General features: G+C 37.0%; 1 protein-coding gene and 1 long non-coding RNA gene across 18 annotated transcripts in view; one reads left to right on the top strand and one right to left on the bottom strand.

The window, feature by feature from the left end:
- The window catches only part of DGLUCY (D-glutamate cyclase), a 48,488-nt gene that overhangs the window by 9,785 nt on the left and 11,143 nt on the right, over positions 1-27,560 (top strand). For 2 of the 15 annotated variants that reach the window (XM_086893024.1, XM_086893027.1), the window contains exons 2-13: positions 3,832-4,053; positions 6,236-6,309; positions 9,646-9,721; positions 13,016-13,127; positions 15,934-16,087; positions 16,785-16,983; positions 18,575-18,725; positions 20,149-20,271; positions 22,446-22,637; positions 24,639-24,899; positions 25,386-25,485; positions 27,195-27,343. In XM_086893024.1, coding sequence (XP_086749150.1) covers positions 13,025-13,127; positions 15,934-16,087; positions 16,785-16,983; positions 18,575-18,725; positions 20,149-20,271; positions 22,446-22,637; positions 24,639-24,899; positions 25,386-25,485; positions 27,195-27,343 — 1,432 coding nt within the window. In that variant the 5' untranslated portion in view covers positions 3,832-4,053; positions 6,236-6,309; positions 9,646-9,721; positions 13,016-13,024. Of the gene's footprint in view, positions 1-3,831; positions 4,054-6,220; positions 6,310-9,645; positions 9,722-11,759; positions 12,112-13,015; positions 13,128-15,933; positions 16,088-16,784; positions 16,984-18,574; positions 18,726-20,148; positions 20,272-22,445; positions 22,638-24,638; positions 24,900-25,385; positions 25,486-27,194; positions 27,344-27,560 lie in introns of those variants that run through there. The other 13 variants (XM_086893026.1, XM_023927694.2, XM_086893028.1 and 10 more) reach the window with 10 other exon arrangements.
- Positions 89-27,215, bottom strand: LOC147652690 (uncharacterized). 3 transcript variants are annotated; one of them, XR_015288020.1, is made up of 5 exons: positions 24,423-24,689; positions 23,781-23,823; positions 8,228-8,338; positions 3,422-5,335; positions 89-1,125 (listed from the first exon to the last, which is right to left on the bottom strand). It is a non-coding gene; the product is annotated as an uncharacterized LOC147652690 (long non-coding RNA). The 3 variants fall into 3 exon arrangements; XR_015288022.1 differs by lacking the exons at positions 89-1,125; positions 3,422-5,335; positions 8,228-8,338; positions 24,423-24,689 and adding exons at positions 19,220-21,226; positions 27,079-27,215; XR_015288021.1 differs by lacking the exons at positions 89-1,125; positions 3,422-5,335; positions 8,228-8,338 and adding an exon at positions 21,139-21,226 and having other exon boundaries at positions 24,607-24,690.

Raw genomic sequence — 27,560 nt, forward strand, 5'->3', positions numbered from 1 at the left:
TCAATGAAGCTGATAAATACTAAGGTCAGAAATTGGTTGTCCATCAGAAGTATATGTCTATCAGGTAAAAAAAAATCAGTCATCTGTAAGTGTGTTATCCTCTCTGTTCCTGTTTATTTTTAAGGAAGACATTTGAGTTGCTTAACTTCTGCAGAGCTCATGGATCCAAGGTCACTGAAGTTAGATGCATTTCTGTTAATATTCTTAGCTATTTTTAATATACATGGTTTATATTCTAAACAATGCCCACTTAATGCACTTTATTTCTCATATTTTCTTTTGTACACTTAGTAACCATGGAAAAGTCACCTACTGATCATTCTATCAACTATAAGTTACACATTTTAGACTTCTATTTTGTTAATTTTATCCAGTCTTGAAATAACTGTTTAATTGGGAACAGTTTGCTTCATGTGGTCAACCATGAAATGAATGCATACATATTATATATATACTTTTGCCTAGATTTTGAAACCAAGTACAGATCACAATATTTTCCTTCTTCAAAAGGAGTGGAAAATATTGTGTAATATTTTAACCAAACTGAATCTGGATTTACTCAGAATGCTTGCTTTTTAAACTTTCCACTAAATAAGCGAGGGTGGGGGGGGAGCATATTTATTGTTTGATGCAAAGGACACAAATTTGCTTGTTTTTATATATGGTTTCATATTCTTTTATATGTCTTCCGGTAAACTATATCTTTGATGTCTACCAAAAATTCTCACTTCTTTCCAGTCTTATATTTTAATGCTCTGGTGAGCTTGCATTAGTTTTGACAATTTCCCCATGGACATAATGATTGTATATGTCATATATCTGCAGTTTGAAGTGCTTAATAGATTCAAAATCAGCCTTGTATAGCAAGCTTTCTATGTCAAACTCTGTTAATAAAGACAGTATTATGGGAATAGAAAAGAAATTTCCATTAGGGAAATCTGTCAGTAGAGAATGGAGTTTGAAAGTCATTAGGTACCATCATCTCTTCAAATGTTTTAGTAGTAGTAACTATTTTTTTAATAGCAGTCTCCTACTGCTCCATCAGTCTGACTGGAAATCACAGCAGTTTCTAGTAACTGATGCCTGTTCATCTTCCTTTTAAATGATTAAAATCCTCTCTTCAATCTGTAATGAGAAACACTTCAGTCCTGTATTCAAATAATAATGTTCTTCTATCTTTGCATATTATTAAAAATAATAAATGGGAGTTACATTAAAGCAATATATCATAAAATACACCTTGCTCTATGTGATTTTCATTTGGCTATATTTCTAAGTATCTGAACAATTATCCATTCTGTAGATTTATTTTTTTCTGTCCAGAAACGCTGTTACTATATATGCTCCATCTTCAAAATTCTAGTTGGTCCCAAAAATGTGTCTTTGTACTAATTATATTAAAAGAGAAGCTACCTAAATAGGCCTAGGTTTGAACCAAACTCATTGCTCCCTTTCCCTCACAATCAAAATCCCACACATTTGACTAATCTTTTGGAGACAAACCCCACAGCTTTTCAGAGTTGATTTTCAAATGTGAACGCTTTATTTTAATTGTACCTTTAGACTTGGACTACATTAATGCAAGCTGCTTTTAATTTGTCTTGTCTTTTGTCACTGCATATACTGTGTAGTCTGACCCTTCTTTGGGAAGAGATACTGCTGAAAATTGCTGGAACACTCATGTAAGATGCTTGTCTCAAGAGGAAATGTATTTATGAAATTAGAATTAAAGGAATGCCTGTGTTTGTAGATAGCATTCTAATACAAAGACAGTTTTGTTACTTCTAAATATTTTGGCTTTGAAAGTGAAATCCTAGTGAAAGAGTCCATGCAAAATTCTTAGCAGTTGCATCTAAACAGTTTTCCAAGTGAAGAAATTTAGGAGTTAGCTGGTGAAATCCATATGATATACTGCTCTTCCCTCTTCCCTGAAAGTTAACCAGTGCAAAACCAGTACATTGCTGCAGTTATATGAGATAAAGTCCACTTGGATATCAGTTTTTACATACCTTCTACAAACAAATAAATGTCCCTTAGCTCCAAAGTTTCTGAACCAGAGGTCATGAAATGCTGGAAGGATAAACCAGCTAGGTTTTGTGAATGTTTCCTCTGCTTTTGAGCTCTTCCTTAAGGTATGCATTATTGATCACAAGTCAGGATACTGGGCTAGATGTAGCTTTAATTTTATATTCTGAAGAACACTGTTTTAATAATATTTTGAATTATTTGCACTTTATGTATATCTTAACTCTACCATGAAACTATTCACTATCTATGATGTAATGTAAATTGAAAATCCATTTCAGAGAAGAGGAAAATTGATCCAGATCAAAAACTAATGCTCAAACAAGCCAAGAGTCTCTTCTCATTTGAAAACAAAATAAACCAAAACTTAGCACATGCCCCACAGTTAGGATATGTGAAAAAAAAGTCCAAGAACAAAAATGGTTACTCTTTAAAAGTGCCTCCTAAATAGGAATATCAGAGAATGGTTTGGGTTGGAAGGGACCTGGAAAATCATCTAGTTCCAGTCCCTCTGCCATGGGCAGGGACACCTTCCACTAGACCAAGTTTCTCAAAGCTCAAAGCTCCCTCCAAGGCCTTAAGCACTTCCAGAGATGGGCAGCCTGGATCAGTGCTTCACTACCTTCTCAGGAAAGAATTTCTTCTCAATATCTAACCTAACCCTACCCTCTTTCAGTTTGAAGATATAACCCTTTGTCCTATCAAATTCCAAATGAGGGATATGGAATTTTAAGGTACATTGTTACAATTTCCTATCTGGCATGTATACATAAATCAGAAAAAAGGATAAATGGTTGCTAAGCAGACAAAACCAGAGCTAAACCTTATTTCTGAACTGTATGGTTCATTAGTACTAGTTGTAACTTATATCAAGGTTGTTAGCTTGTTTCATATATGTGTTTATAAAAAGCAAGTGTACTGCTTAATATATTTTTCTGTCTTTATGCTAACTTTTCTGCCACATCTTTTTTTTACATTGCTCTGCATATAGGATATGGTTTGTATGCAAACATGTGTGCAGCTGAAGTACAGTACAGCAAATGTTTAAGTACTTCATCTGTCCTTGAGCTCAATGAGACTAATTATCTGCTTATCTCTTTTGCTTATATTCATAGAAGTACTAGAGGTTTGAGTCCTTAAACTGTAAGCTCTGTGGTAAGGTTTTAGGCATATTTACATCTACCATATCTGGGAACATAACTATAAAAAAAAAAAAAGTAAAAGCTTGAACTTCTGTTTTGTGTTTCTTCTCTACAAAATATAGGCTCAATTTTTGAATTAGAGCACACCAAGATACCAATATAGCTATATTTATATAGCTATTATACTATAGCTTATTTATATCTCTAAAATATAAAATGAGGTGATACAAGTGTAAAACATTTTCAGCCCTTACCTTCATATTCTTTGGTAATGAAAATCAGAATTATGATATGAGCATCCCTTTCAAGCCAGCCAACTGATGCTGCAGCATTATGAGTCATCTCTTTTAACACCAAACTGCTTTTTTTAAGAAATGGTGATAAAAGGTTTGAGGGTGATATGTGTACAGATCTTACTCTATTCATGGAACATAGGGAAAAGCAGTAAAAGTTCAGGATTAACTCTGAGCTAGAAAGGTAACTGCATTTTTCAGCATCTTGAGGTCTTTGCTGATACTGCTCATGAGCACAGTGGTTGAGAAGTTGTCTGCCCACTGTAACTGCACTGGGCACAATGGTGTATTGTAGATAATTGTATAAGGCACTGAATAGCTACAGAGTGAGAGCGTTTAGTCAACCAATACCTGATCTAATCTGTCACCAGGAACTTAGATGTGAAGTTCTTCATGTGGCCTGTGCTGGGACCAACAGCAGAGCAGAGCTCCTGGCTGCTCCCTTTGCTGCACTGCCCTGGTGCTGCTGCCACCAGTGGTGATGCCCCAAGGGTGCCATGACTGAGTGCCTCAGAAACACCCACATGCTGTGGGATCAGACTGCCCAGGAAACTCAATAAGGGCCTGTATCCTTTCAGACCCCTAAAAGTAAGGTAAGTAGGAATTTTCTTTTCAGAACAAAATGCTTCAGTTCAAGCCCATCTTTCTTCTATGCAGTAGGCACTATGGCAGCTTCTGGCTTTGGTGTAATATTCTCTGCTTTTCCAAGGGTTGCTGTACTGGATGAGGACAGTTGCAATTTCATCATTTACTGGTCTTGAATGACTGTTTTGAGTTCAGAAATGGTGAGGGCAACTGTTGGCACTCTGCAGCACCAACATACCGCCTGCAGAAGGTCTCTTCTCATGGTCAGCATGATTACCACTTGCCTATAAAATTAGTTAATTCCTGATTCCTGTGAATGACTGGACAATCAGGTCTGTGTAGCTTGGTTGAACTGCCACATCATCCAGGTCTTCCATCACTCACTTTACTGCGCAGCTGAGGTCCTCAAAGGTTCACATGCTGTTAAGTTTTGTACTTTGTATAGGCAGGGGAAGAAGAGTTTGGAATTATATAGAGGTCTTCATTCAGGCCCAGCACAAGGGGCTTTGACTGTTCAGGATTATAACTCATTCATTCTACAAGTTCTTGTTCAGAAGTTCAGGGATGGTGACAATTATTGTTGATTATTTAAGGGGTCTGTGATGCAGTCTACCAAATCAGTATATAACATCTGTGGTTTTTAGAGCTTGGGCATCTTCACTAGGTACAAGCAGCACTCTCTTCTCCAAAAGGACTGTGGTATTGTCAGCCTTAGTGTATATGTCTCATTACTGATAGCACCACTTGTTGCTCTTCCTTCTCATCGTCCTTATCTACTAAGTGTTGGTCAAACACTCCCTGAGCTCTTGCAGATGGAGGACAAATGTGTGTGCAGGTGCCTGGCTACACCAAATAGACAATTGAGGGCAGTTTCTAGATCATCATGACAACTATAGTCATGACATAATATCACAGTTGTCAAGTTTGCATTAATGAAAGCATAGTAATGCAGCCGTGATTTGTCCATAACTTGGAACCTTTCAAGTTAGAATGGATGGTGTAGAACAAAGTTGTCCAGATATCCTTGATGCAAATGAACATTTCTTACAGGGGCAGTGTAGATGCTCCAGGACAAAATAGCAGTCCAAATGCAGACCATTTGCTATCACACAGTACAGTTGCTAACAGCAATTTACCTATACTTACTCCTGAAATTTGCAGTGAGGTATTCTTGGAGATTCTGCCACAGATTCATCTGGTTATATATATATATATAGTACTACTTAAGCCTGGAGGTTCGTCAGGGAAATGATATTCTGGCCTTTTGAGCTGTTCCCAGTACTTCTTGGTCTAGGAGTTGAAGGAAGCAGTGTAACAATGAAAGTTAATATCTCTTCATCGCAGGTATGTATGGAGGCAGAGATGTTTGCTTTTGGTAGTTTGGACAGGTACAATTCACTGGAAATTCCCCACACACAGCCTAGTGAGACACCCACATCTCAAGGACACTTACTTCGTGTAAACACATGGGCTGGAATAATTTCTTTAGTGACCATTGCTGAGGAGAATTGCTTGGTGAGCAGTGGTGGGTGCAGTGACAGTACCTGCTGGCAGACATGTGAGCACAAAAGGAATGGTGTAATCCTTGAGGTATCCTGACAGACTTGATAGCAGGAGCATGGCACCTTTATTGGGTTCTATTTTTATGATGTGTAGGTAGCAGAACATCACTTACCTGCTTACCTTCAGATGGAATTCCCTGGTAGGAATGAGCACCCTGTCAGCCCTGTGACCATGCATGATGTGACTGGGTGTAACCTAGGTGGTGACATATGTTCTTATCAAAACAAGCACCTCTGGCTGCTGCCTTGCCAACAGAACAGTACAAGTCACTGTACTTTGTCCTATGGACTTCCACTTTCTTTCCTTCTAAATAGGACTGGAAAGAAAAATTTCCCTCACTTTAGGAGTTTTTGTCCAGCCAATGCCCATCACCTTGGCTGCTGTGTGCAGTGTTAGCTGGCCAGTGCTGCCACAGGGGCGTGGGAGAGGCTGACACTGGTGGCCTTAAGCAAAGTTTCCCTGCATTCTTGAGCTGTCTTGGTGCAAGAAAAAGCTAAGAGAACTAGTATCTGGACCCAGCCCAATGATTTGTGGAGCAATTATAAAGATCTGTAGCTCAGTGTAGATTGGGAAACAATATTTAAATACCATCCTCATGCCCTCATGGTTTTTTTCAATTTCTTGAAGTTGAATAAGCATCTGTTGTCATCTTTTATGAAAACAACCTGTGGTGGATCATTTGCAGTCTCTTCTTGCTACTGGTGAGTATGTATATCAGCAAAGTCCAACGCATGAATGTAGCAGTTTTAAATATTGATTAATGTTTTAGTCAATGTATAGATGTATACTGTGTCTTGCCAAAGGTGCATGTAAATGAGGTGGCTGTTCTAAAACTTGTTGGTCACATGTATTTGTAAGGTCATGAGGCAGGAATGCGGGTATTGGGATATGACCCAAGGGGTTGGAAGGGTGTGTGAATTCTTGAGGGCTCATCCTGTGCTGGATAAAAAGGCCCGAACAACTGGGATCTTGCATAGGTTGTGCCCATGCAAGGGCAGGGCCTGATGTGAACTGTTCTCTAGTCTCTGCCCATATTTCTCCACCAGAAACAATTTATTTTGTCCCAGAGCAGAAACTGAGAGTAAAGTAATACCAAAGCTGTGGTTGCAGCAGCACACAGTGCTGTCTGAAATGGCTGCTTTGAATCTGGTAATTGCTTTCTGCTATTTGTTCTTAATATACTGAAAGAAACTAGATGTTGTGTACCTTTTTTGCAAATAAACAAGATTGCATCTAAGACACATTGATTCTATCATGAATTTCTCATCCTGACATAATCTGTAGGATCTCAAGTATAGGCTGACTGCTTTAAGCAGCAGGCAGAACACTAATGGAAGCTAATTTAAATTTCTATTTGCAGCCCTCATCTAAAGGTGCATAAGCTTCAAACACAAATACCCTATATTTCAAATGTAAAGTTAAATAATAATTTGCTGGATGAACTACTGTCTGAAAATACACAACACACTCCCCTTTTGGAATGATATACAGAGATCTTCTGTGCTTTGAAATGATTCATATGGGAAGATGGGAAGAAAAGGATCATTAATTGATTCTTCAAAAGAAGATCACAAGTGTAACTGAGAGACCCTGCTGGAAAATCAAATGAACTAAATTTTCAGAGGAGCTTGTGCTTTTCACAGAAGTCTGCTGGCAGAATTTCAAATCAGCTTGATGATTAAACAACAGGTCATTTAAAGTGTGTTTACGTTAACAAGCCTCTGTAACCACGTTCATACTAGGGCAAGGCATAGTACACAAAGAGGTTGTTAGATTATAATTAGTTTAGATTACTTTCCATTATGTATTGGTAAAGGCAGCCCATGGGCTGGCTCATGTTTCAGGTTACCCTGCTGTTCCTGTTTGTGCAGCAGTAGCTTTGGGTAAGGTATCTGCATGACAATATCTAAAAAACCCTGCCCAGCAGTTTCAAGTAGTGACCCTTGCACTTTTTTGGCCCATGATCCTGTACATGGCACCACCCATTCTTATTATCAAACTTTAAACTGAAAATAGGACAAAAGTGATATAAGCAATGCAAAATTGTATTTCGTAAGAGTCTTTGGGCTCCTTGCAAGCAAGTCTCTAGATTACACTGCATTAAACCATATTCTTATTGGTCTATCAGTGCCACTGGAGAAAACAGACCTGTAATTCGTAGCACCAGAAATTCGTGTTGACTACTTTGCAGTGTTCAAACCTGTTTATTACCCTTACCATCCATACTTTTTACAGGCTGTGTATTCTCATGTGTTTCATTTTTGAAACCACAGAAGTGCTATTTTTTTTACTTCTATTTCATTAATTCACTTGATATGTGTGAAGGCACAGTAGTCACACTGACACTTCTGAAGAATGTTTTAATCCTTTGTGTTATTACATAATTTCTTGATTCCTTTTTATCTGGTGTGGTTTAGCACAGCAGTATGGACCCACCCACTGCATCTCAAAGTGTAATCTCTCTGACACTTAAATGACATTTTTCCATTTTCTTGGGTAATGAATAATTTACAATGTGGGCCTGTAAAGAATCTATGTTCGTATTTAAATATCTGTGAAATTTACAGATTCACTTTTTCATTTTGAAAGCTCTAAGGTAATATAAAATCTTCCACTTACTGCTTTTCCTTCTTTTTCCATAAAGAGCTTATGTTCTGCAGATTGTACAAAACACTTCATAAACTGTAGCTTGTAAGATGTAAAACTTTTTAAGGCTGATTTGTGGTTCCACTGTCAGAAATTAAGAAGGAAATAATTAGAAAAACTATGCTTAAGCCAAGCCTGTCTGTAGTATTAAAAGGGATATATAAATATAGATATATATTCACCTATGAGTATAGGTGGGGTCAGAGAGGTCTAAATCTTACAAGTCTGGGAAAACATTTTTGAAGTTATTGTGTATTCTGATTTCTGATGTTAGACTAGTTTGTCTCACACTAGGAACAGAAAAAGCTCATTTAAGATTAAAAATTGAGAGGTTAAGGTACAGCTGAGAGATACATCAAGCATATAAATTAAAAAGAGCTAGTGAGAGGTGAGAAGGCATCCCAATTCCTGTACTGCCAGAGGATGCAGTCAGACAAACCAAGGGAGTAAGTGCTACCAAGTCACCAAGTTAAGTCACAATTTTGAAGTTATGGACATAGGGGTCTGAACTCAGGGAGGAAAAGATGCAGAGAAAGGCACACTGTAGACAAAGAGGAAGAAAATAAGGAATAGCCTGGAAGATGCAAAGAGGCTACTCTGTCCATTGTGCAAGTCATCTGAAATGCAGAGCAAACTCTTTATTAAATCTTGTCTGGAACTACATTCTTCTTGTTTCATGTCTTCCTCTCAACATGCTTTTTTCCTTGCCTGAGTTGTGGAGTTTGGGGCAAGTAGAGCATATTCTTTACAATCAGTTACAAAGATGAGGCTTAGAAGCAATCTCATTCCAGTCACCTCAGCAAGGATCAACACAGCATTGCACTCAATCACTTGTGTTCAACTAGTGCTCTGAGAACAGCAGGTAGAAATGGTTAATGACTTAGATCTTCATATGGCAACTGGGGATCACAATTTCTAATAAAAAAAATTCACCCTCAAAATCTGGCTTTCTTGAAAATTGTTATTGTCTTGATAATGAGATATTTTGAAAATCATCTGGGCCAAATTAATCAGATAGTGTGTATCTGCTTAATTCCACTGAAGTGGTGCTGCTCAAGTATTTACTGAATGAAGATGACAACTAACAAATTTATGTTACTTATTAAAGCCAGACCCAAGATCCATTTAGAACTTTTCCCAAAACTGTACTGTACTTTTACCAAACTGTATTTCCTGACTGCCCCTTTGATGCAAAAAGAGGTTCATTTAAAAATATTAATTTTTCTTGAATATTTATATGTATCTTTATAATATAATGTCATTTCAATACAATAGTGTTTCTGACAAATTCATTATTCTGAACTACTAATCTGGCATAAGCTAAAATAAAGCACGTGTGATCATTGCTGCCTGATCATATGGCTCCCTACATCATTTTCATCTCTTTTCAGCTTTGAAGTTTCATCATCCTTGTCAAGATCTGGAAGTGCAGCTCATGATGTGGTAGTGGCCACAAATCAATAGTGGGTAAGTGCCATCTTAATGTCTCAGACAGTGATGTATTTTAATAGTGATCCATTTAAGTTCTGTATGTAAAACTCAAGATATATACCAAATACACTGAACCTTCATGAAAACTCTAAAAAGAAAAGTATTTATTATGCTTCTAATGTGGAAGCAGATGTTTAAGAAAATGTTCATCAAGAACAAATTTGATGCCTCAGTGCTATGAAGATTTACTATATTGGTTGTTGGTGTTGAAAGTCAGGGAATCTGATGTGAGCAGCATGACTTGGAACAAGGTCTTTTCTCAGAGTGGGTGCTTTAAGTATGAAATTTATCATTATGCAGCCAGTCAATGGCCTGATTTTCAAATGCTGTTTACACAGGATTCTGTCTGGCCTGCTTTAGATGTTCATTCCATTAGAGACAGCACACTGGAAAGCCAGATCTTAGGAGCTCTTCTGGGAGACATAGGCTGCCCTCAGGCACAACAGCCATTTTATAAGCTCTGTCGGCCTCTTCTCTTAAGGCCTTTTTAACGCCCTGCATGTTGTCTTTACTTGTGTCATGATCCAACATACCCTGGTGAGGCAACCCATACTATCATTATCTGAAACTCTCAGAACAAAGTAAAGGAATTAAGAAACCTCTGCCAAGGCACAGATCCTGCTAACTGATTAACCATTGTCTCAAACTGTTTACTTAGAGTGCTGCTTGAGGCCCCTATGAAGTTAGTTTGTACACTTCATTAGGCATCCTGATGGAAAAAAATGAAAAAGATGCTTTAAGATCCTGATTACATCCATACTTCTCCCCAGTCATTCAAAACATGCCATGGTCATGATAGCTCCAAGGATTTTTCAGGAAGTTCTAAAGATGGTTGGGGAATCTAAACCTGACTATGCCTCCTAGCTTAGAGAAAAAGTGCACTACATTTCCAACTATTTTTGGGCAGGTCATATAGCAAAAGCTGGGTTTAACTGTGAGCATCTCACTGGTTTTATTGTCTATCCTAATTTAGTAATTAATAAACAAAATAACAGCACAATCTATTACAGACATTGTACAGCAAATATCACTAAAAGTTAAAATGCAGAATGTCAATCAAATTGAATTTTTCCTGTTATAAAATCACCACAGGAAGGTGAGTCTTGTCTCTCTGTACTTATACAAAGTTAATGTTTAAATTATTCACTTTCTAACCAGTCATCACCAATAGTATACATTTATTCAAAAGTAGGGGTGACAGGCCCAAGTGCTTCCATATGGTAGCTGCAGCTGACACTTCGGCATTACTGATATTCATAGTCCTGTAGCTTGTTAGCCACTTGCTGTCATATGAACCAAAAACTTTTAGGGACCTAAATGTTTGCTGATAAAATCTCATAGGTGCTTTCATTTCTGCTGCTGGGCACACACTTTACTAGGGGACAATCAGACTTTTCCAACATCAGAACAGGGCATTTGTGACAAAATACGTAGCTAAAGACAGCTTTTGTTCCAGACTAGTTTTCTAAACTTCAGACTGTCTTTCAAGTCTAAGTAAAGTAGTAGATCATCAGTAACAGGCCATCAATCCTATAGGTGATTCAGATGGTTTTAAAGATCCTCAGAAATAAAGAAAAAATATCTGAAAGAATCTAATGAGCACATCTGGAATGTATCTGGAATGTTTTATTAGGATCATTGTATTTAAGAGTTTGAAATCTCTTGAATTAATCATTCCAGACTGATGTTAGAAATTCTCTTTACATTCTGAATAGTGTATCTTAAATTGATACTTATAGGCCTGAATCAGTGCTCAGCAACATCTCTGTATCCAGCTTCTGGTTATCTTTAAAGTGTGTGTTTGGAATTGTTCATGATTTTGTAATGAAGGCTATTTTTGTACAGCATACAGAAGGGTAATACAAAAGCAGCAAAGAAGAGCTAGAAAGTAGTAAGACGGAGTTCAGAAAAAAGACTCTTTTCTTTTGGCTGACAATGCTATATAAAGATTTCAGAATTAAGAATAGATGCAAAGTTTGCTCTAAATTTCAGTGCACCCAACTTAACCTTTCAGAGCTCTGCAAACTGGGAAACATTTTGGACAGACTAGGAGAAAAGTATCATTTCAGTCAAAACATCACTGCGCTTCAAGTTAGTTACAGAATGATTGCTCAGAGGTACAAATTTTCACACTATTCTACTCAGCTCTCCAGTCATGAGAGTGAAACTTTGTACTATCATAGTTACAGAAGAAAAACCGTGGACCCTTAACAGGAAAGTTAACTTTTGCTAGAAGGGTGTAACATCTCATTATATATTAATTTAGCAGCATCTTTTATAAAGAGCAACACAGCTTCTCTCATATTTGCTGCTTCTTTTGAATGACAACAAGAATGGCTTGCTCTGAATTAAAGAAAAACTTGGAGGTTGGTAATTTAATTAATTGGAGGATAGTTCAGTTTCTTTACCTGAAAGTGTCCAAGGTTAAAGTCATATACAGCCAAGTTATTATTTTAGTCACTCTTGCTTTTTCCTAATAGTAATGTAATAAACTCTTTTTAGTTACTAGTAGTTGAGGTTGAGAGAAAAGCTTTGTGTGAACTTTGTCTAGTTTGTAGAAAAATGACATTTTAAATCTTCAAAAGAAGTAAAAAGAGATAGATATTGATTGTAATTAGGAAACTTATTTCTGTACCTGCTCCAGTTTGTACAAGTGACTTAAACATCTCTATTTGTGCTTTCCCAAAGGAAGAATAGCCACAGGAGTATTCACTTCAGCATAATTAATATTTGAAAACCATAATACAAGTGAAATGTATTACAGTGACATTTTCTGACTATAGTTCTCCCTTTACCACAATATTGCCTTGCTAATTGTCTAAAAGTATTTTGATCAGAGAAGTAATATTATAGATTATACCCTGCTAAGTTAATCCATTTGTGCTTTTGGAATTTTAAAGTTACAATTACTTTTGGAAAACTGTAAACTCTAGAAAATTTCTATTCATCAGGGAGGAAAGAAATCTTTCTTACATTATAGGGCAGAAAAAATTTGCCTTTTATCCCAAATGTTAAAGTGCATGTCTCCAGCTAATTTGTTGAAAAATTCAGTTTGCATATAGTCATAGAATGTCAGTGAAATAAACCTTTGAATTTGATCTCTCTTTTGAGTTACAATATAGAATTTCCCAGTGATATTAACTGTGGTGGAACACGATGAGGAAATGTAAGCTAAGTTCTCCAGAAAATCAGAATTTAAAATGGGGGGTGGGGGGGGGGGGAGGGGGAAGGGCGCTTTGTGTTTAAATTTACCATTATCTTTCTGTTAAGGATGAAGAGATGCTTTTGACAGGAGGCTTGAAATCTCTTCTTCCTCATGTGCTAAGAAGAATAATTCGATGCAACAGACTCAGTATTAGTAATACTTCTGGAATGGCGGAAGGTAAGTAAACCTAACAGCTCTCTGTGCAAAGTGATTCCATTTTAGATTCATAACTGTGTGGGTTTTTTGTTTGTAAAGTATTGAAGAAATATCTAAAGCACCAAAGTAAAATAGAAGAAAATGTTATGTTCTTGGGTGTTTTTGAAATCATATTGTAAGCATCTGACTCTGTTTTTTAAATCCTAAAGATACAGCAGACAAAATACACCATCCTACCTGAGTAATGTACATGGACTTTGTTTTCAGTGTTTGCACTGCATCCCTCAGCTTCCAACTGTCATTGAGAAATGATGGATGCAGAAAATATTTGAAAAATCTCTAACCAAATCTGGGTGTTCTTGCATGTTATTATCACATTTGTAAACTGACCTGCTATGCTCTTCACAGAGACCTTGCTTTACTTAGTACATCAGATATGCTTTAGGGAAGAGTTAGAGATATATAGTTACAGGAGTGGTTTTCTGCTTCATTTGTTGCAGAAGATGAAGATTAATGGGTGAGCAAGACTGGGAATTATAAGGGGGAGGGAAAAATTAGTTTTATACTCAGATAACTTGAATGCATTCTGGAAGATTGATTTCTGTCTTGCCTCCCATAGCTGGACTTTTACAGAAGCAGAGAAGTCTGTAATTGTTCTGATCAACTTTAAAAAATAATGTAAACAAAAATACCATGGCAAATAGCTGATCAACAAAGCTGTGTGTACAGTAGTAGAACTACTATAAAAAATGTTAGAGGTCATTTTATAAAACTGTAGTGAGTCTTGAAATTGTGGTTTTATTTTCTATCAGTTCCTAAGTTGAAAAATACTAATGGAAGACATTTTATAATGTTAATAATTTGCACTTTGCCCCAGCTGAATTTTTAAGTGAATTTATTGCTGCAGTAGTTTTAAATGTATTAGTTATAGCATTTTTAGAAATATTATTGACATAAAAAAACAAGTTCATGAACAAACAGTTTCATTATAGAAAAAGAACCATTGTAAAAAATTGTCTTACGTTGTTGTTATGCAGTCCTTTCTTACTGTCCTCATTGTCATTCACCATAGAAATTAAAAGCTCTTTCTAAACTTCTCTGAACTGGGACATGGGTGTGATGAATTGATGCCTGGGTTGGTCAGCACATCCAGCTCCACTACCATTGCTTGTGAATACGTTTGTAGTGATGGCTCCATAATGCAAGTGAATCAGGAGATACGGCTTTCATGTATACAAAAAGTAAGGATAGTTACCAGGAGGAACAATAAAGTTCTCAAAGTGTTATGATGAAGCTTCCCGAGTTTATCAAGTACTTGCCTGAAAATTCAGCCTACCAACTATAACTAGTATGTAAAACTCAGTTTAGTTGAATGCCCTGACTAAACTCATAATTTTAAGAACTCATAATTTTAAGAACTTTTGCTTTTGCAAAGCAGAAAGTCCCTGTGGATTTCTCATGGATGGCAGGGAACGAAATTGAAGGGAAACCAAATTTAGTGTTTTATTCAGTGGTAAATGTAGTATGTTTATTTAGCAAAAATATTTTTCTGTATTTAGCAAAAATCTCTTTCTATATTTAGTAACTTTTGCTAGTTATAAAATGAATTTTTGTGCTGACTACTCCCAAGAGGGCAGTTTGTGGACAAATTCAGTATGCAAATACATGCTTACCTCAGCCTTTGCTTTGCATTTTTCCATCAGGAATAGAATTCTCTTTGGATTTCTTTGTTAGCTTTGGTCAAGAGTAAGATTTGTCTCATTTTCTACAGCCTTTGAAGGCAGCTCATTGATTTCAACTAAATTATTGCCTCTTTGATGACAGACTACTGCAGTATTTAAAAAGTGAGTGCTTCTGTGCAGCCTCCTACTCGCCTGCCTGATATCAGACAGTAATAACTCTTCAAGAAAGTATTGGTACAAAATTTAGGGATTGTTAATTGCTATTTATACACCCCAGACCAGTTGTACTCCAAATTTCCCCCCCATTATTTGAACAGCTGATATTTCTGTGCAGGAAAGTTTAAATGGCCTTGGTATTAACTTCTACTGTTAAGAAAATTAATTTTTGCTAAATAAATGAATGGCACCATTCTTCAGTGGTTATCATTGCAAAAATGTTAATGTCTTCCGAAGCTATTTCATAGTAGTAGTCAACAGCCTTTTAAATCAAAGCTGTTTTCAAGTGAAGAAATTGTAGCAGTTTTGTTTATTTTAGTTTTTTAATTAGAAATTAAATTAGAATTTTAATTAAAAAATACTGAGATACAGTGGACAGTCAAGAGTTTATTCTTGAGCTGTCTAATTGCAGCCCACATTAAAATTCCCTAGCCTAGAAATTTTAAAGGATGTGCTACAAACATCAAGGTACCAGGAGTTTACTCTTGGCTTGATTTATCTCTTGGTGTGGTTAAAAATAATTGTGAAAGTGTAGTATGTGACAGCCTTTCTTTGGCTCTGAGTTAACATTTGCAAAAAAGCATTTTCTTACAGAAGGGTAATGTCCCCAGTTAGACAAGAAATTATGTATATATATATATTAATAGAAATATTTATTAATTGTGGTGTCTTCATATACTGCTACTACCCATGTCTGCCAACTGTTTTAGCTGTGAATGAATTCACATATAGAGTAGGCCTAGCTATGATTTTTAAAACATTTCAGGAAGTTTGATCTAACTACAAAGTTCTGAACCAAAAATTTCCTTCAGGTAAGTTTTACAAGTTTTATTTTTTATACATCTAAAGAAATTCACATAGAAAAGTTATTGTTTCACAAACAAAAAGCTGAATTGATAACCAGCCATTCCCATCCTCCACAATTTAAGGCTATAAACAGGCCAATGTTGTGATTTTGCACAAGTCCCTGGCTGATGACTTTGAGAAGTTCTGCCATGCAAACAATGGACCCCTGCCACTACTGTACAGAAGTCAACCAGGTGACTGGAAATGTCCTTCCCTGAGCACTGATTCTGATATCAGGTAACTACAGACCAGCTCTGCTGGCCAGTATTCTGAAATGAATTCTGGTGGTGATCAGGAGGATTTGAGGAAACAGCCTGGTTACACTGTTGAATATTTATCTTTAATATCTTTATTTATATTTATCTTTATCTTCTTGGGATTATACCTTTGAGTGAAAACCATGTATAAAAACCTAATTATCTTGTTCTTGAGCCACGTCTTATGATAATTGTCAGTATTACAAGTATTTCTCTAATCCAAAGGTGAAATTTTGTGTGATTTTTAAATATTTTGCAGCCTGACCCTGCAGAATTCAATAGCAGGGTTTTATATTTATTCACTAGAAACATGGCCATGGTGTCTGCACGATACTTGTAGAGTCTCTGAAATTTGAAAGATGTACTCCTGTAGTAAACACTAAAAACAAGGTTTAAACCAGCTTCCTAATTTTTGAAAGCCGGAGACAAGACACACATAAGGGGCCTTTACCTATAACACCTAAAAAATCTCTGACACTCTGTCTGCCAGCTTGGTTTTGTGTAGAATAAGATGTTCTGGGGGGTTTGCCTGTGTTTACTTCATTATTAGTCAGAAAGAACAAAATGGATAAAGCAGGCTGTATCTTGTGGTTTCACACTGGGTTTATGTCAATTCAACCAATTCACCTTGTTTTCAAAAAATGTGACAAAGCTGTGATAACTTCCTATTTCACTAGAACTGACTGCCTACAGTACAGAAGATATGAGCATGGAGCTTGTACTGGATCACTGAAAAGCCTTAAGGAGTATTCTGAACAACTCAAGGACATGGTGACTTTTTATTTAGGCTGCAGCTTCTCTTTTGAAAAAGCAGTCCAAAAAGCTGGCATTCCTATCAGAAACGTTGAGCAAAAATGTAATGTAAGCATGTACAAAGTAAGTGTATGCACACACACATAATTGTTGTTGTAATTTTGCCTGTGAGTTTTCCCCATATTCATGTTAGTTGCATATACCTGTTGTTCAAAGCAGAACTTTTTTCCTCTACCTACACAGTAAGTGAAGGCATGTGCTTCTGCTGAGCATATGAAGATACAGGGTAAAATATTCCAAGCCTCAGCTCAGCATAAGGCCAATCTCTTTTTTTATTCATTTTTCATGACAAGGCATTCCCCATTTCCTGTGGCAGTCATTTCATTTGGATTCTATTCTGGTTTGCCCTTTCTGTTTCACCCAATCATCCATGCACTGTTCTGACCACGTCTTTACATGTGTCCTGCTCTCCATACCAACTCCTGCTTGCAATTGGAATATTCCTTTTATAAACCATGACAGTAGCAGTTTCTTCTGCATGATGGCCACATTCTGTATTTTCCCTGTGACAGGAGAGCCTTTAAACTGCACATTTACTACAAACCCAGGCCTCTGGGCCAGATGTTCCCAAAGACTTGAGCCCTGAAAATTATGACTGTGCTCAGAAAGTTTGTGGTGTACATTTTAATGGTATCAGAAGTCTTAGAATAATTCTGGCTCCAGTAAATAAACCCCTTAATACTAAGATTATTGAAGTACACATCTGCATGCCTTTTTTCATTTAGTTCAGATGCTGTGCTACTGGAGAAAGGTTATTGTTGTTTTCAGTCTTATTGTTACAAAATCTATGCTATGCTCCTGGTCAAAATGAAGGTGCAAACATATATGTGAGTCCTTCTACCAAGCTTAAAGAAGAAAATAATACAACTATGTATCTGCTTCTAGGATTTCAGAATTAGGAAAATGTTATAGTTTATAGCACATTAATGCTGCGAAGAACTGCACAGTGTGTTTCTTCAGTGACAGGTGTGATTATTATTATCATTATAAAGGCTTTAAATGAACGTTTCCTAGACAGCCCTAGCTCTCTGGATGTCTTGTTTATGTTCAGCTGCAACTCAGATATCTGACATTTTTTCCTAAAAAGCTGACCTGCTTTATTTCTAAATAGACAAGGTGCCTCAGCCTCCCAGTTGATGAGGATGATGAATATCATAGAGCCTTTGTAGAGGCACGTATGGAACTGTCATGCAGCTTCCATACAAGCGGTTACTGCCATCAGCAGTTGCTGACCCTGGTGTGTTACAGGGCACTGTATTCAAGTACAGAGGGTAGATTCAGTCTAATCTGCAAATTCACAGATTTGCAGCTGTGCCATAGTTTTCTTTTAGATTTTCACCTACTGTAGAGGGAACATACCATTGTTTTGTGACAATATTTAGCATACACTGAGCTCATCTAGCTGTGTGCACTGAAACAAGGAATGCATTAAGTTGAAAATTTTAGTGATCTGTATGATGAAGCTAAATGATGGTATCTTAAAGGAAAAAAAATACAAGATCCTGAGATTTTTTTTCAAAAGGATTTAAAATTAATGTTAGAATGCAGTCTTTCTAAACTCAAGTACAGCACGAAGATTTAGATTTATTAATTCTAACATTTTGGAAGAATTATTCAATATTCCTGCTAACACTGGATTCTTTTGAACTGCCAGACATCTGTCCCTTGCTACAGCATCTCTATGTTTCACTGCAACTTAGTAGTCACAATGAGACCTATTCCTGAAAGCAAGTTGGAAGCAGCTGTGCTAGCAACATCTGAATTAAAAGAAGCCCATGGAGCACCAATTCACATAGGTGACCCTGGTCAGTGCTTTTCATTTCTCATTCTGCATGAACCTGACTGTGTATAAAAGTGAAGGGGGAAAGCATGGAAAGTGGAAGGACTGAAATACCTGCACCACTAAATCTGTTTTAATCCTTTCTAATGATCACAAATCTGAATATAAAAGGAAAAAGGAAGAAAGAAAAAAAAAGAAAAAAGAAGGTTTTGCGTGAGCTGAACACACAGATTTCTTAGACAAAAGTTAGTTGTCAGATGTAGATAAGTTATCTGGCAGGGGTGGTTTTGGTAAAAAGTATAATCACATTTTTCTGAAATGTGTGCAGTTTCATTTATATGTGAATACTTTCTTGCTGTCAGAGATTCCAGTGACAGGATAGCAGTGACTGACAGCATGGGAAGAAGTATGTGTGGATGCATTTTGTGTCTTAGTGGTTGAATGTGGAAGTAAATACTGCATTATTTTTAAAAACACTGAAATAACATACAATGAGCACAACACTTTCGACAAAATGAATAGAAATATGATAAGATTTGTTTTTAAATCTAGTTTGAACAAAAATGAAAAAAAAAAAAGAAGATTGTTTGAAAAAAGAACCAAACCAAACAAACACCTGTAATGTGAAAATAGATTGCAATAATTTCCCCCCCTGCTATCAGAAGTTTGATAATCATGGGCTTCATACACAGAAGGTTCACATTGCAGGGCATGGAAGGAAATGTCATTGGTTAACACAACGCTCCAGTAATGTACTTGAGTAACATATCTGAGTACTTAAGCCTGATAAACTAGTAATAAGTCATTACAAAAGAGTAAATTATCATATATACAGATTATATAAATTAATTTCAGAAAGGAGAGTGGTATATTAAAGCACCTGAAGAGTATAAAACCACAGGAAAGATAGCAAGTGCTTAGAGAGACCCAGATTATTACAAGTAGGTGTCAGAATAAAGCAAAAGACAATTTAGTGAAAGGCAGCTAAGAGTGAGATGTATTTATCTAAGAAAAAGAGGAAAAGATCATTTCTCTAGCTAAAAGATGTAGGAAGTTAATGCAGTAGAAAATGTGTTCTAGAAAGAACTCATTTTGCATTGCCATCATTTATTCTTGTTTGCCAGTGCTACGAATAGAATTCTTCTGTTGATCCAGAAGATTTATATTATCTTGGAAACTCAGCATAGATATCTAACTTGAATTTTCTTGCTGAAATAAGATAAATACATTTTTACTGATATTATTGAGTACAAAACAAGGGAAATCAAGTCAGCTCAGGCTCTGAGGAAGGCTCTCAAAGACAAACTCAATGTTCCACTTTAGGGGGACTTGACACTCTCAAACTCTTAATTCAATGTCATTGAATGATGTTTGGGGTCCACCCCCCAGCTTTGCAGCATTACTGCTTAATTAGAATCACTCATTATTTCATTTTTGATCAATTCCAGGTCTTTTGGGAATACAAGATCTCTCTAAACCAGACTATGGAGATCCAGTTCACTTTCACCCAGGTGATATTCCAGTGTTCTGGGCCTGCGGAGTAACAGGAGTCGAAGCAATTATCAACTGCAGTATGTGCTGCTTAGAGACTCTTTAAATTATCCCTCAATCTCTTTACTCTTTCCTTGTTTTATTTTTTCAAAAAGGAGACTGAATTGGCTGATTAGCAAGATAAAAAACACCCCAAACAACAAAAAAGCCTCTGGCAGGAGAGTTTTTTGTTGTGAAATACAGGTGTACTTTAAAGAAAATTCTTACTGAAATTTCACCACTTTTGTGTATTTTAAATGTTTAATTCTACAGCTCTGGCAACATCAAAACATCTTTTTAAGCATTGTAAGAAACAAGAAGTTTAAAGGCATTAATTTTTAAGGTTCTTCCTTTTAAATATTATTTTGTACGGCTTTGAAGTAAAGCAATAGTCTAAGAAAAAGAAAAAAAAATAAAAAGAAGGAAAAAAAGAGAAGCCAGAAATCTTTCCAAAATGTTGTCAAGAGCTAGCAAATTGATTGACATGGAAAAGTGTTCTTAAGTGTCTCATGGAGAATGTAGAGTTTTTAGTTTGCTCCAAAATTAAGTAAATGTAACACACTTTACATAAATGAAACTTTTTCTTCTGCACAGTGGTTCTGCACTGTGTGCAGTCATTTATGCAGGCATGAGCACAAAGGGCAAGCAAATGCAACAAAACCATAGTAACAGTATTATATACTTCTCTAAGTCACTAGTATGGAAATTAAATACTGCATTATCATTCTTACTGAAAAAGAAACTTAATAATCATAGGCAATATTTGTGGGAGAACCCTGGGAGGTCATCTGCTTTGTCCTTCTGTCCTTGCAGGATCCTTGTGGTCTCTTAGAGATGTTAATCTGAACTCAACACCTGCTCTAGTAGGTTCAGCTCTAAGAGGAGTCTTCTTTCTCTTTTTTAGATGCAATCTCCTTTCTCCAGTCCCAAATCCATACTGAAAATCCTGCTCTTTCCTGGATGCTTCAGCAAACCTATTCATCTTCCTCACACATCCTTGGTGTAGGGAAAAGAGAGAAAAAATTTGCCAATGTCTCTCCAATCTGTTGCACAAGTCTATCCTGCCCTTGCCTGGAACAGACTTTCACTTTTGTTTATTTCTCCATTTTCTGTATTAAAACCAGTTGTCATTAGTGCATTCCAGGAAACTTTTGGATAGTTTTTATTTTGTTGTGCTGCTTTCTCAGCTAGAAAGTTTAAAATCTGCCAAACCACCAATACTCATACTTTAGATGAATCTGCTAGCTTGTCACAAAAACTGTCTGCTCACAGGGTTTGACGAGGTAAACCTCAGCAGCCATGTTCCCCAGGTGTTTTAAATTGCTAGCCATAGGGTCCCAACAGATGTAGCTCAAACCAAGCAGATGTGTACTTAGTAAAAAAATATCTTCTCCATTTTCACCCTCCTAACGAAGAATGTTTTGTTGTTTAAATATACCAGTTATGATTTATCCAACAAGGTACCGGTTTTGCCAAATCAAGTGTTGCCTAGATTTGGACTTCGGGAGTTAGTATAAAGACAGGAAATATTATCAGCTTAGGGAGCTACTATGCTGTCAGGTCTAAAGAAGCTTATTTTTCTCCAGGGTTTTAGTGGCTACTCATATTTCCTTTCTAATGCTTACTGGTTCCCTTTTGTCATTACTCCTTGCCAGTTTAAATTGTTGTGGTTTAACCCCAGCCAGCAGGATCAGGGAGAGAATTGGAAGGGCAAAAACTGGAAAACTCATGGGTTGAGATAAAGACATAGGGAAAGCAAAAGCCATGCATGCAAACAGGACAACATAGGGAATGAATTCACTGCCTCTCATGGGCAGGCAGTTGTTCAGCCATCTCCAGCAGAGCAGGGCCCCATCACAGGTCATGGTGACTCGGGAAGACAAACACCATTACAACAGACTTTTTGGGAGGGTACCAGAGTTCCATTCCTAGGTTACCTCAAGTTTAGACCAAAGAGGGCATTGTGGAAAAAACTGATCTCAACTACCCGCATGAGCTTTCTAGAAGTGAAAACATTTTCAGATGTACATGTATACATTTCTTTCTCAAAGTATATTAATTGCTCCAGTGTAACTTAAAATATCACCTGGTTTTTTTAAGTGTCATCAGGCAGGGACTCTGTTGTCCTACAAAGTAGCTTTTTGAAATTTTATCATCCTTCTAATTTGTTACATTGCAATAATAACATTTAACTGAATTTTTTTGTTCATTTTAGGAGCTCCGTTAGCTTTTACTCATTCTCCTGGCTGCATGTTCATTACTGACCTAAAGAATGATAATGTCAGATCCTTAGGAGGAGTCCCACAGGTCCACTGCATCTCTCAAGATCCTCTGCATTTCAGTATTGTGTCAGCAGAAGCAGCCCGAAAGATAAGGACTCTAGAGACCTTAATTGGAATAGATCCAGGTATAAACAAAAACTGTCTCCCTTTAATGGATTCATTATGGGGTAGATACCACCTATCCTGCCTTTTTAGATATTTTAAATTCAAGAACACAGTAAGAATCTGAAGGTGATTTTAAGAATTCTTTATGGAATACAGTGAGTTTATATAACTAGGTCTTGTATTTACTGATACTGTACTTAATATCAGTCTGGCCAAAATCATTCATTGTGGGTAATGGAATATCTGATCTTCCTGACTGTATGCTCCCAAAGGACACAGAAGCACACTGCATAGTCTGCAGGGAATGAGAACTGCTACTGAGTAAAACTGAAATTGGTATGTGAAGTACAGGCACCTCAGCTTGCTGCTAACAGCTACATGGGTATTCACTATGGAGTAAATAGCACATTTCTTTACATATATTCATGACTACTGTGGTCCTACCAGAAAATTCTAGTAGTTGCATGTGTTTTTCAAACACCACTCTCTGATGGGTGGGATTATATTAATTTCTGCTGATATATCCATCACTGAGGTGTTGTATGATGGACCAAAGTGACCAGGTTGCCACAGAAGGTGGAGCAGTGGGGGTGCCTGTGTGTGCAAGGAAGAGAGGGAAGTAAAGGCAAACTGAGTAGTGCAACCATTCCTAAAATACACGCTGAGCTAGTCCCCTCTGGCTGCTGTAAAGTCTGAGCTCAGTGTGCCATAAATTTTCTGAAATCCTCTGTAGGCAGTAGTGGAAAACAGCTTACGCCCAGCACTCCCAAGCTCTGGGTTTGGGCTGTGTGCATACATTTAGGTCTGTTTATTTTTACTCACAAGGCCTCTCCTTTCCCACTCTCTGGAGCTGGCTTGGCACAATGCCTCACTCTGCAGAAATACAGGACCTAACTTAAAAGTTAGCTCCTAAAGGGGAGTACAGTACTTTGTCTCAGTTAATATACCCCACATCTCTGAGATTTGTATTCTGCTTCTCTTAACTTTAAGTTCTCTGAACTTTTTTCTCTGTCCATTATCTATGTATTGCCTGTGTGTTATTTAGAAGGAACGGAAGAAATGCCAAAGGGGAAATTGAGGACAAAAAGATGAAAATGTAGGGGTGGGGGGAGCAAAAAAGGATGAAGATACAAGGAGATCAAAAAACAGCAGTGAAGACTTACCTCTATATGCTCATCTTGCTGGTACTCATGGTTTTCTTGAGTGCTAGCAAATTGAAAGAACTGAGTTGTGAACTTTTTTCCAAGTGACAGGGAAGGAACATGGGATAGGAAGTGTTTGAACAACGAAAGCCATACACAGAAAATAGTGTTGCCTATTTAGGGTCTGACCCATGAGAAGAGACTTCTGTTAATGTTCACCTATTTCTCAAGGTCTGGTAATGTTGTTCTCTGCTACATGAAGTGTTACAAGAATGTCTAGTAGTCACCTGGATACCGCTGTATTAATTGAGTTTATGAGGTCCCCAGGTAACTTAAAATGTCTCTGAAACCTCACTTCTGAGGTTAATCATTTCATTAAGTGGAATTCATTTGGGAATTAGCTCTTTCCAAAGGGAATGGAGTTAAACAGACACAAAGGACTAGCTTACACATCTGAAGTCTGCATCAGAACTTCTGTAAGGTCTGGGATGCTAGACTTGCAATCTAGCTTCATTAGCTAAACATGGTCTAGCAGGACTCTCTAAAGGGGAACAGAGGGCCAAAGGAAAGGAAACAATATGCAATTAGTTCTCAGAAAAAGCTATTTACACTTAAACCTAGAAACACTAGGTATAATAATTTTTAAAAACTGACATTCTTAACCTGGAAGCACAGCCCATTATCTTCATTACTCATATCCTACATCTTCTTAGGTTTCCTGAGGAAATTACCCCAATTCCTGCCTTGACCAGAGGTTTTTCTCTCTTTTTCTTTTAACCCATTTTATATCACTAAAGCATGTACTTTCACGCAGAGGGAAAATTCAAGAGGAGAACGACACACTGACATGTAGTGCTCTCTTTAAAACCACTTGTCTAGGAGAGCGGGGTATCCTGCAGCTGCAGCGCCAGGGCGAGCTGCTGAGGGCCTGCCTGGCCATGTCCCACGCGGGCTCCGTGCTGGTAACTACGGGGTTTCCCACCCACTGCAGCCACCAGCCGCCCGAGGAGAACGACGGCCCCCCGGGAGCCCTCGCCATTGCAGCTATGCTGCAGGCCTTGGAGAAACAGGTTGCCATAGTTACAGACCAGAGAGCTATGGATCTGAATAAAAAGATTATTGAAGAAGCTGTTCAGCTAGGTAAGAGACATGGGCTTTTCAGTTTTTATCTTGCTAATTTGAGCCAAGGTTTGCTTCAGTTTTAATCTGTCACTTAGTACAGGACTTTTTTTTTTTTTTTTCCCCAGCCAATGAATCAGAATTCATCCTCTAAGCTCTGCTCATCATTGCCATGATGACATTTTGTTAACCTAGCTGGCATCAAGCTGATGTGTAGATATATGGGTATTGATTCTGGATGAGTTGTTTGCCATAAATTCTGGGTGTCTGTTTTTATTCTTGTAGTCCTGTTTCCTACCTCAAGGTCCCATTTAACAGCATTTACACCTAAACAAGTTTAAATTAAAGTTTAAATTAAAGGATATAGGGGGCTCATCAAGAACTGTGTTAAGACACTGAATTCCTATAGTTCTAGCAATTTTGTTTTCTTATTTTTTTTAAGTTACTCAAAGATACACTAAAAAAAAAAAGTATGTAGTATCTGAATTTCATTTTGCTTTCCTGTAGGAATCCTAGAGAAACCCATCCCTCTACTGAGTTATCAAAGGGAAAGTGATGATTCAGCTTTAATGTTTTTGTGTGAGAATGGGGATCCTGGAAGACCTAGGTATGTGTACTCAGTTTTTGAGAATGGGTCACACCACTACTGTGCAAAATTATAATAAAATAAGGATCATAGTCTAAGAAGACACAATGGCTGCAAGCAAATCCTTAAGACTTTGAATGCACAGAACAAACTTTGAAATGAAACACTGTTATTGGAGCATATAGAGTACAGAATTTCACATTATTCTGCAATTATGCACTTCTGGAGTACAAAAAAGAAACAATTCTTCATATTTTAATAGCTCTTTTCCTTCAAAAACTTTCTAAAATATTTTCAGCTGTTATTCTATAAATATATATATACACACACAATACCAATATATACTATTACCAATATTATTATAGTAATATATACTATTACCAATTACCAATATAGTAATATATACTATAGTATATAGTAATATATACTATTACTATTACCAATTTTTGAATCAGTGAGAAGATCAAAAACTATTATATCAAAGTCAGTGAAAGAGCTAAGAAAAGAGCTGTGGAAAGTGTGCATTTTCTAGAGCTTTAGCTCTAGTCTGACAGCTAGGGAACCTTATCTAACTTAATAAAATGTCATATGTTTGTATTGGTGTGATTAGGGTTAATGCACTGGAGAATTTGCTAGGTATGCAAATGCTAGGCATTAGCTGTATGCTCATTTCATTGCTTAGCATTCAACCTGAATTTCCTTGAAGTAGGCATGCATTGCTTGTTTTTATTGATCTTTCCTTGTAAAGTTTTTTAATGTAGTTGCCCTCAGTTTGCATTCTTTAATGAAAAAGTCTTTCACCCTGGTATTAGCTTCATTAACTTACTGAATTCCCATTTCTTCCCACAGGTTAGTGGGTACTGTAGTAGTATGCATGGTACTGTCTTCATTTTTTATGTGTTGTTTTAAAAATGTCTTTTATAGCTATGCTTAATAAAAGTACAGGCAGGTTCTATTTAAATTGGTCCCTTAGTCCCAAAAAGCTGAAGTTTTGGGGTTTTTTTTAAATAGACAACTAACCTGCTAAAGGTCTGTGGAATCACTGTAGATACCCACCCACAAGAACATTAAGTAATTCAGCAGAATTAGTAACCTCTTGAGAGTAAAGTCAGAGAAACAGAAGCAAAATAATTCTAAGATACAGTGGCAGAACTGAGTACTATAGTTCTACTTAAAATGTGGGACAGCTGCAGTGCATCTGCCTACTTTCATAACCAGCAAGACAGCCATAGACTTAAAAAATAAATCCCCCAAATCTAAAGACCCAAACCCAAACATTGCCTAACTAGAAACTGATGAATATTTGCCAAACTATGTACTTTAAACAGAGAATATATTGACACTAACTAGGATTTAGATGATCATTAATTTCCCATTTTTTTGTTTTCTTTGAATACACTTACAAAGACTAATATTTTACAAGATACCGTCTGCCTTAATGTGAAACAGAGCCAGGCCAGATGGCTGGCCCAAAGGATTGCAGGAACTTCTCCATTTCTTGGTAGCAAATGTGGTTTGGGGGAGCTGCACTAAAGCTATTAAAAAGAACCTGAACTAACAAAAAACCCATGTACAACTACATTCAGAAATAATAAAACAGTATCCAAGTTTTACCTTGAATCCCAAATGGTCAAAAAGTAGAACCAAGCACAAGCAGCCAACAGAAGAATTTTTCATGTGAAAATTACAGCTTTGACTTCTCCCCTGTTTTTTCACTCACCTCTAACCAGATTTGATCACCTGGTAGCAATAGAGCGTGCTGGGATGGCTGCTGATGGCAATTATTACAATGCCAGAAAAGTTAACATTAAACATCTCGTGGATCCCATAGATGAGCTATTTTTAGCTGCACAAACCATTCCAGGAGTCACAACAACAGGTAAGTGTGAGTTTGTGTGATATTCTCAGAAGCAAGAGCAGCACAGAGCAGGAGCTCTTACTGGTAGTGAAGGGGAGCAGGATGCAGGTGCTGAGCAGCTGCTTTGAGGCTGCAGCTGTTTGTTGTGACTGGATTTCAAGACATGGCTGCTGGAGAAAAATTACAAGTTTCTATTGAAGGATTTTCACAGCCAAGAAAAAAAAAAATATTTCAAATT

Source organism: Cyanistes caeruleus, chromosome 6, assembly GCF_971803275.1.
Source record: "Cyanistes caeruleus chromosome 6, bCyaCae1.hap1.1, whole genome shotgun sequence".
In the NCBI taxonomy this organism is placed as follows: Eukaryota; Metazoa; Chordata; class Aves; order Passeriformes; family Paridae; genus Cyanistes; species Cyanistes caeruleus.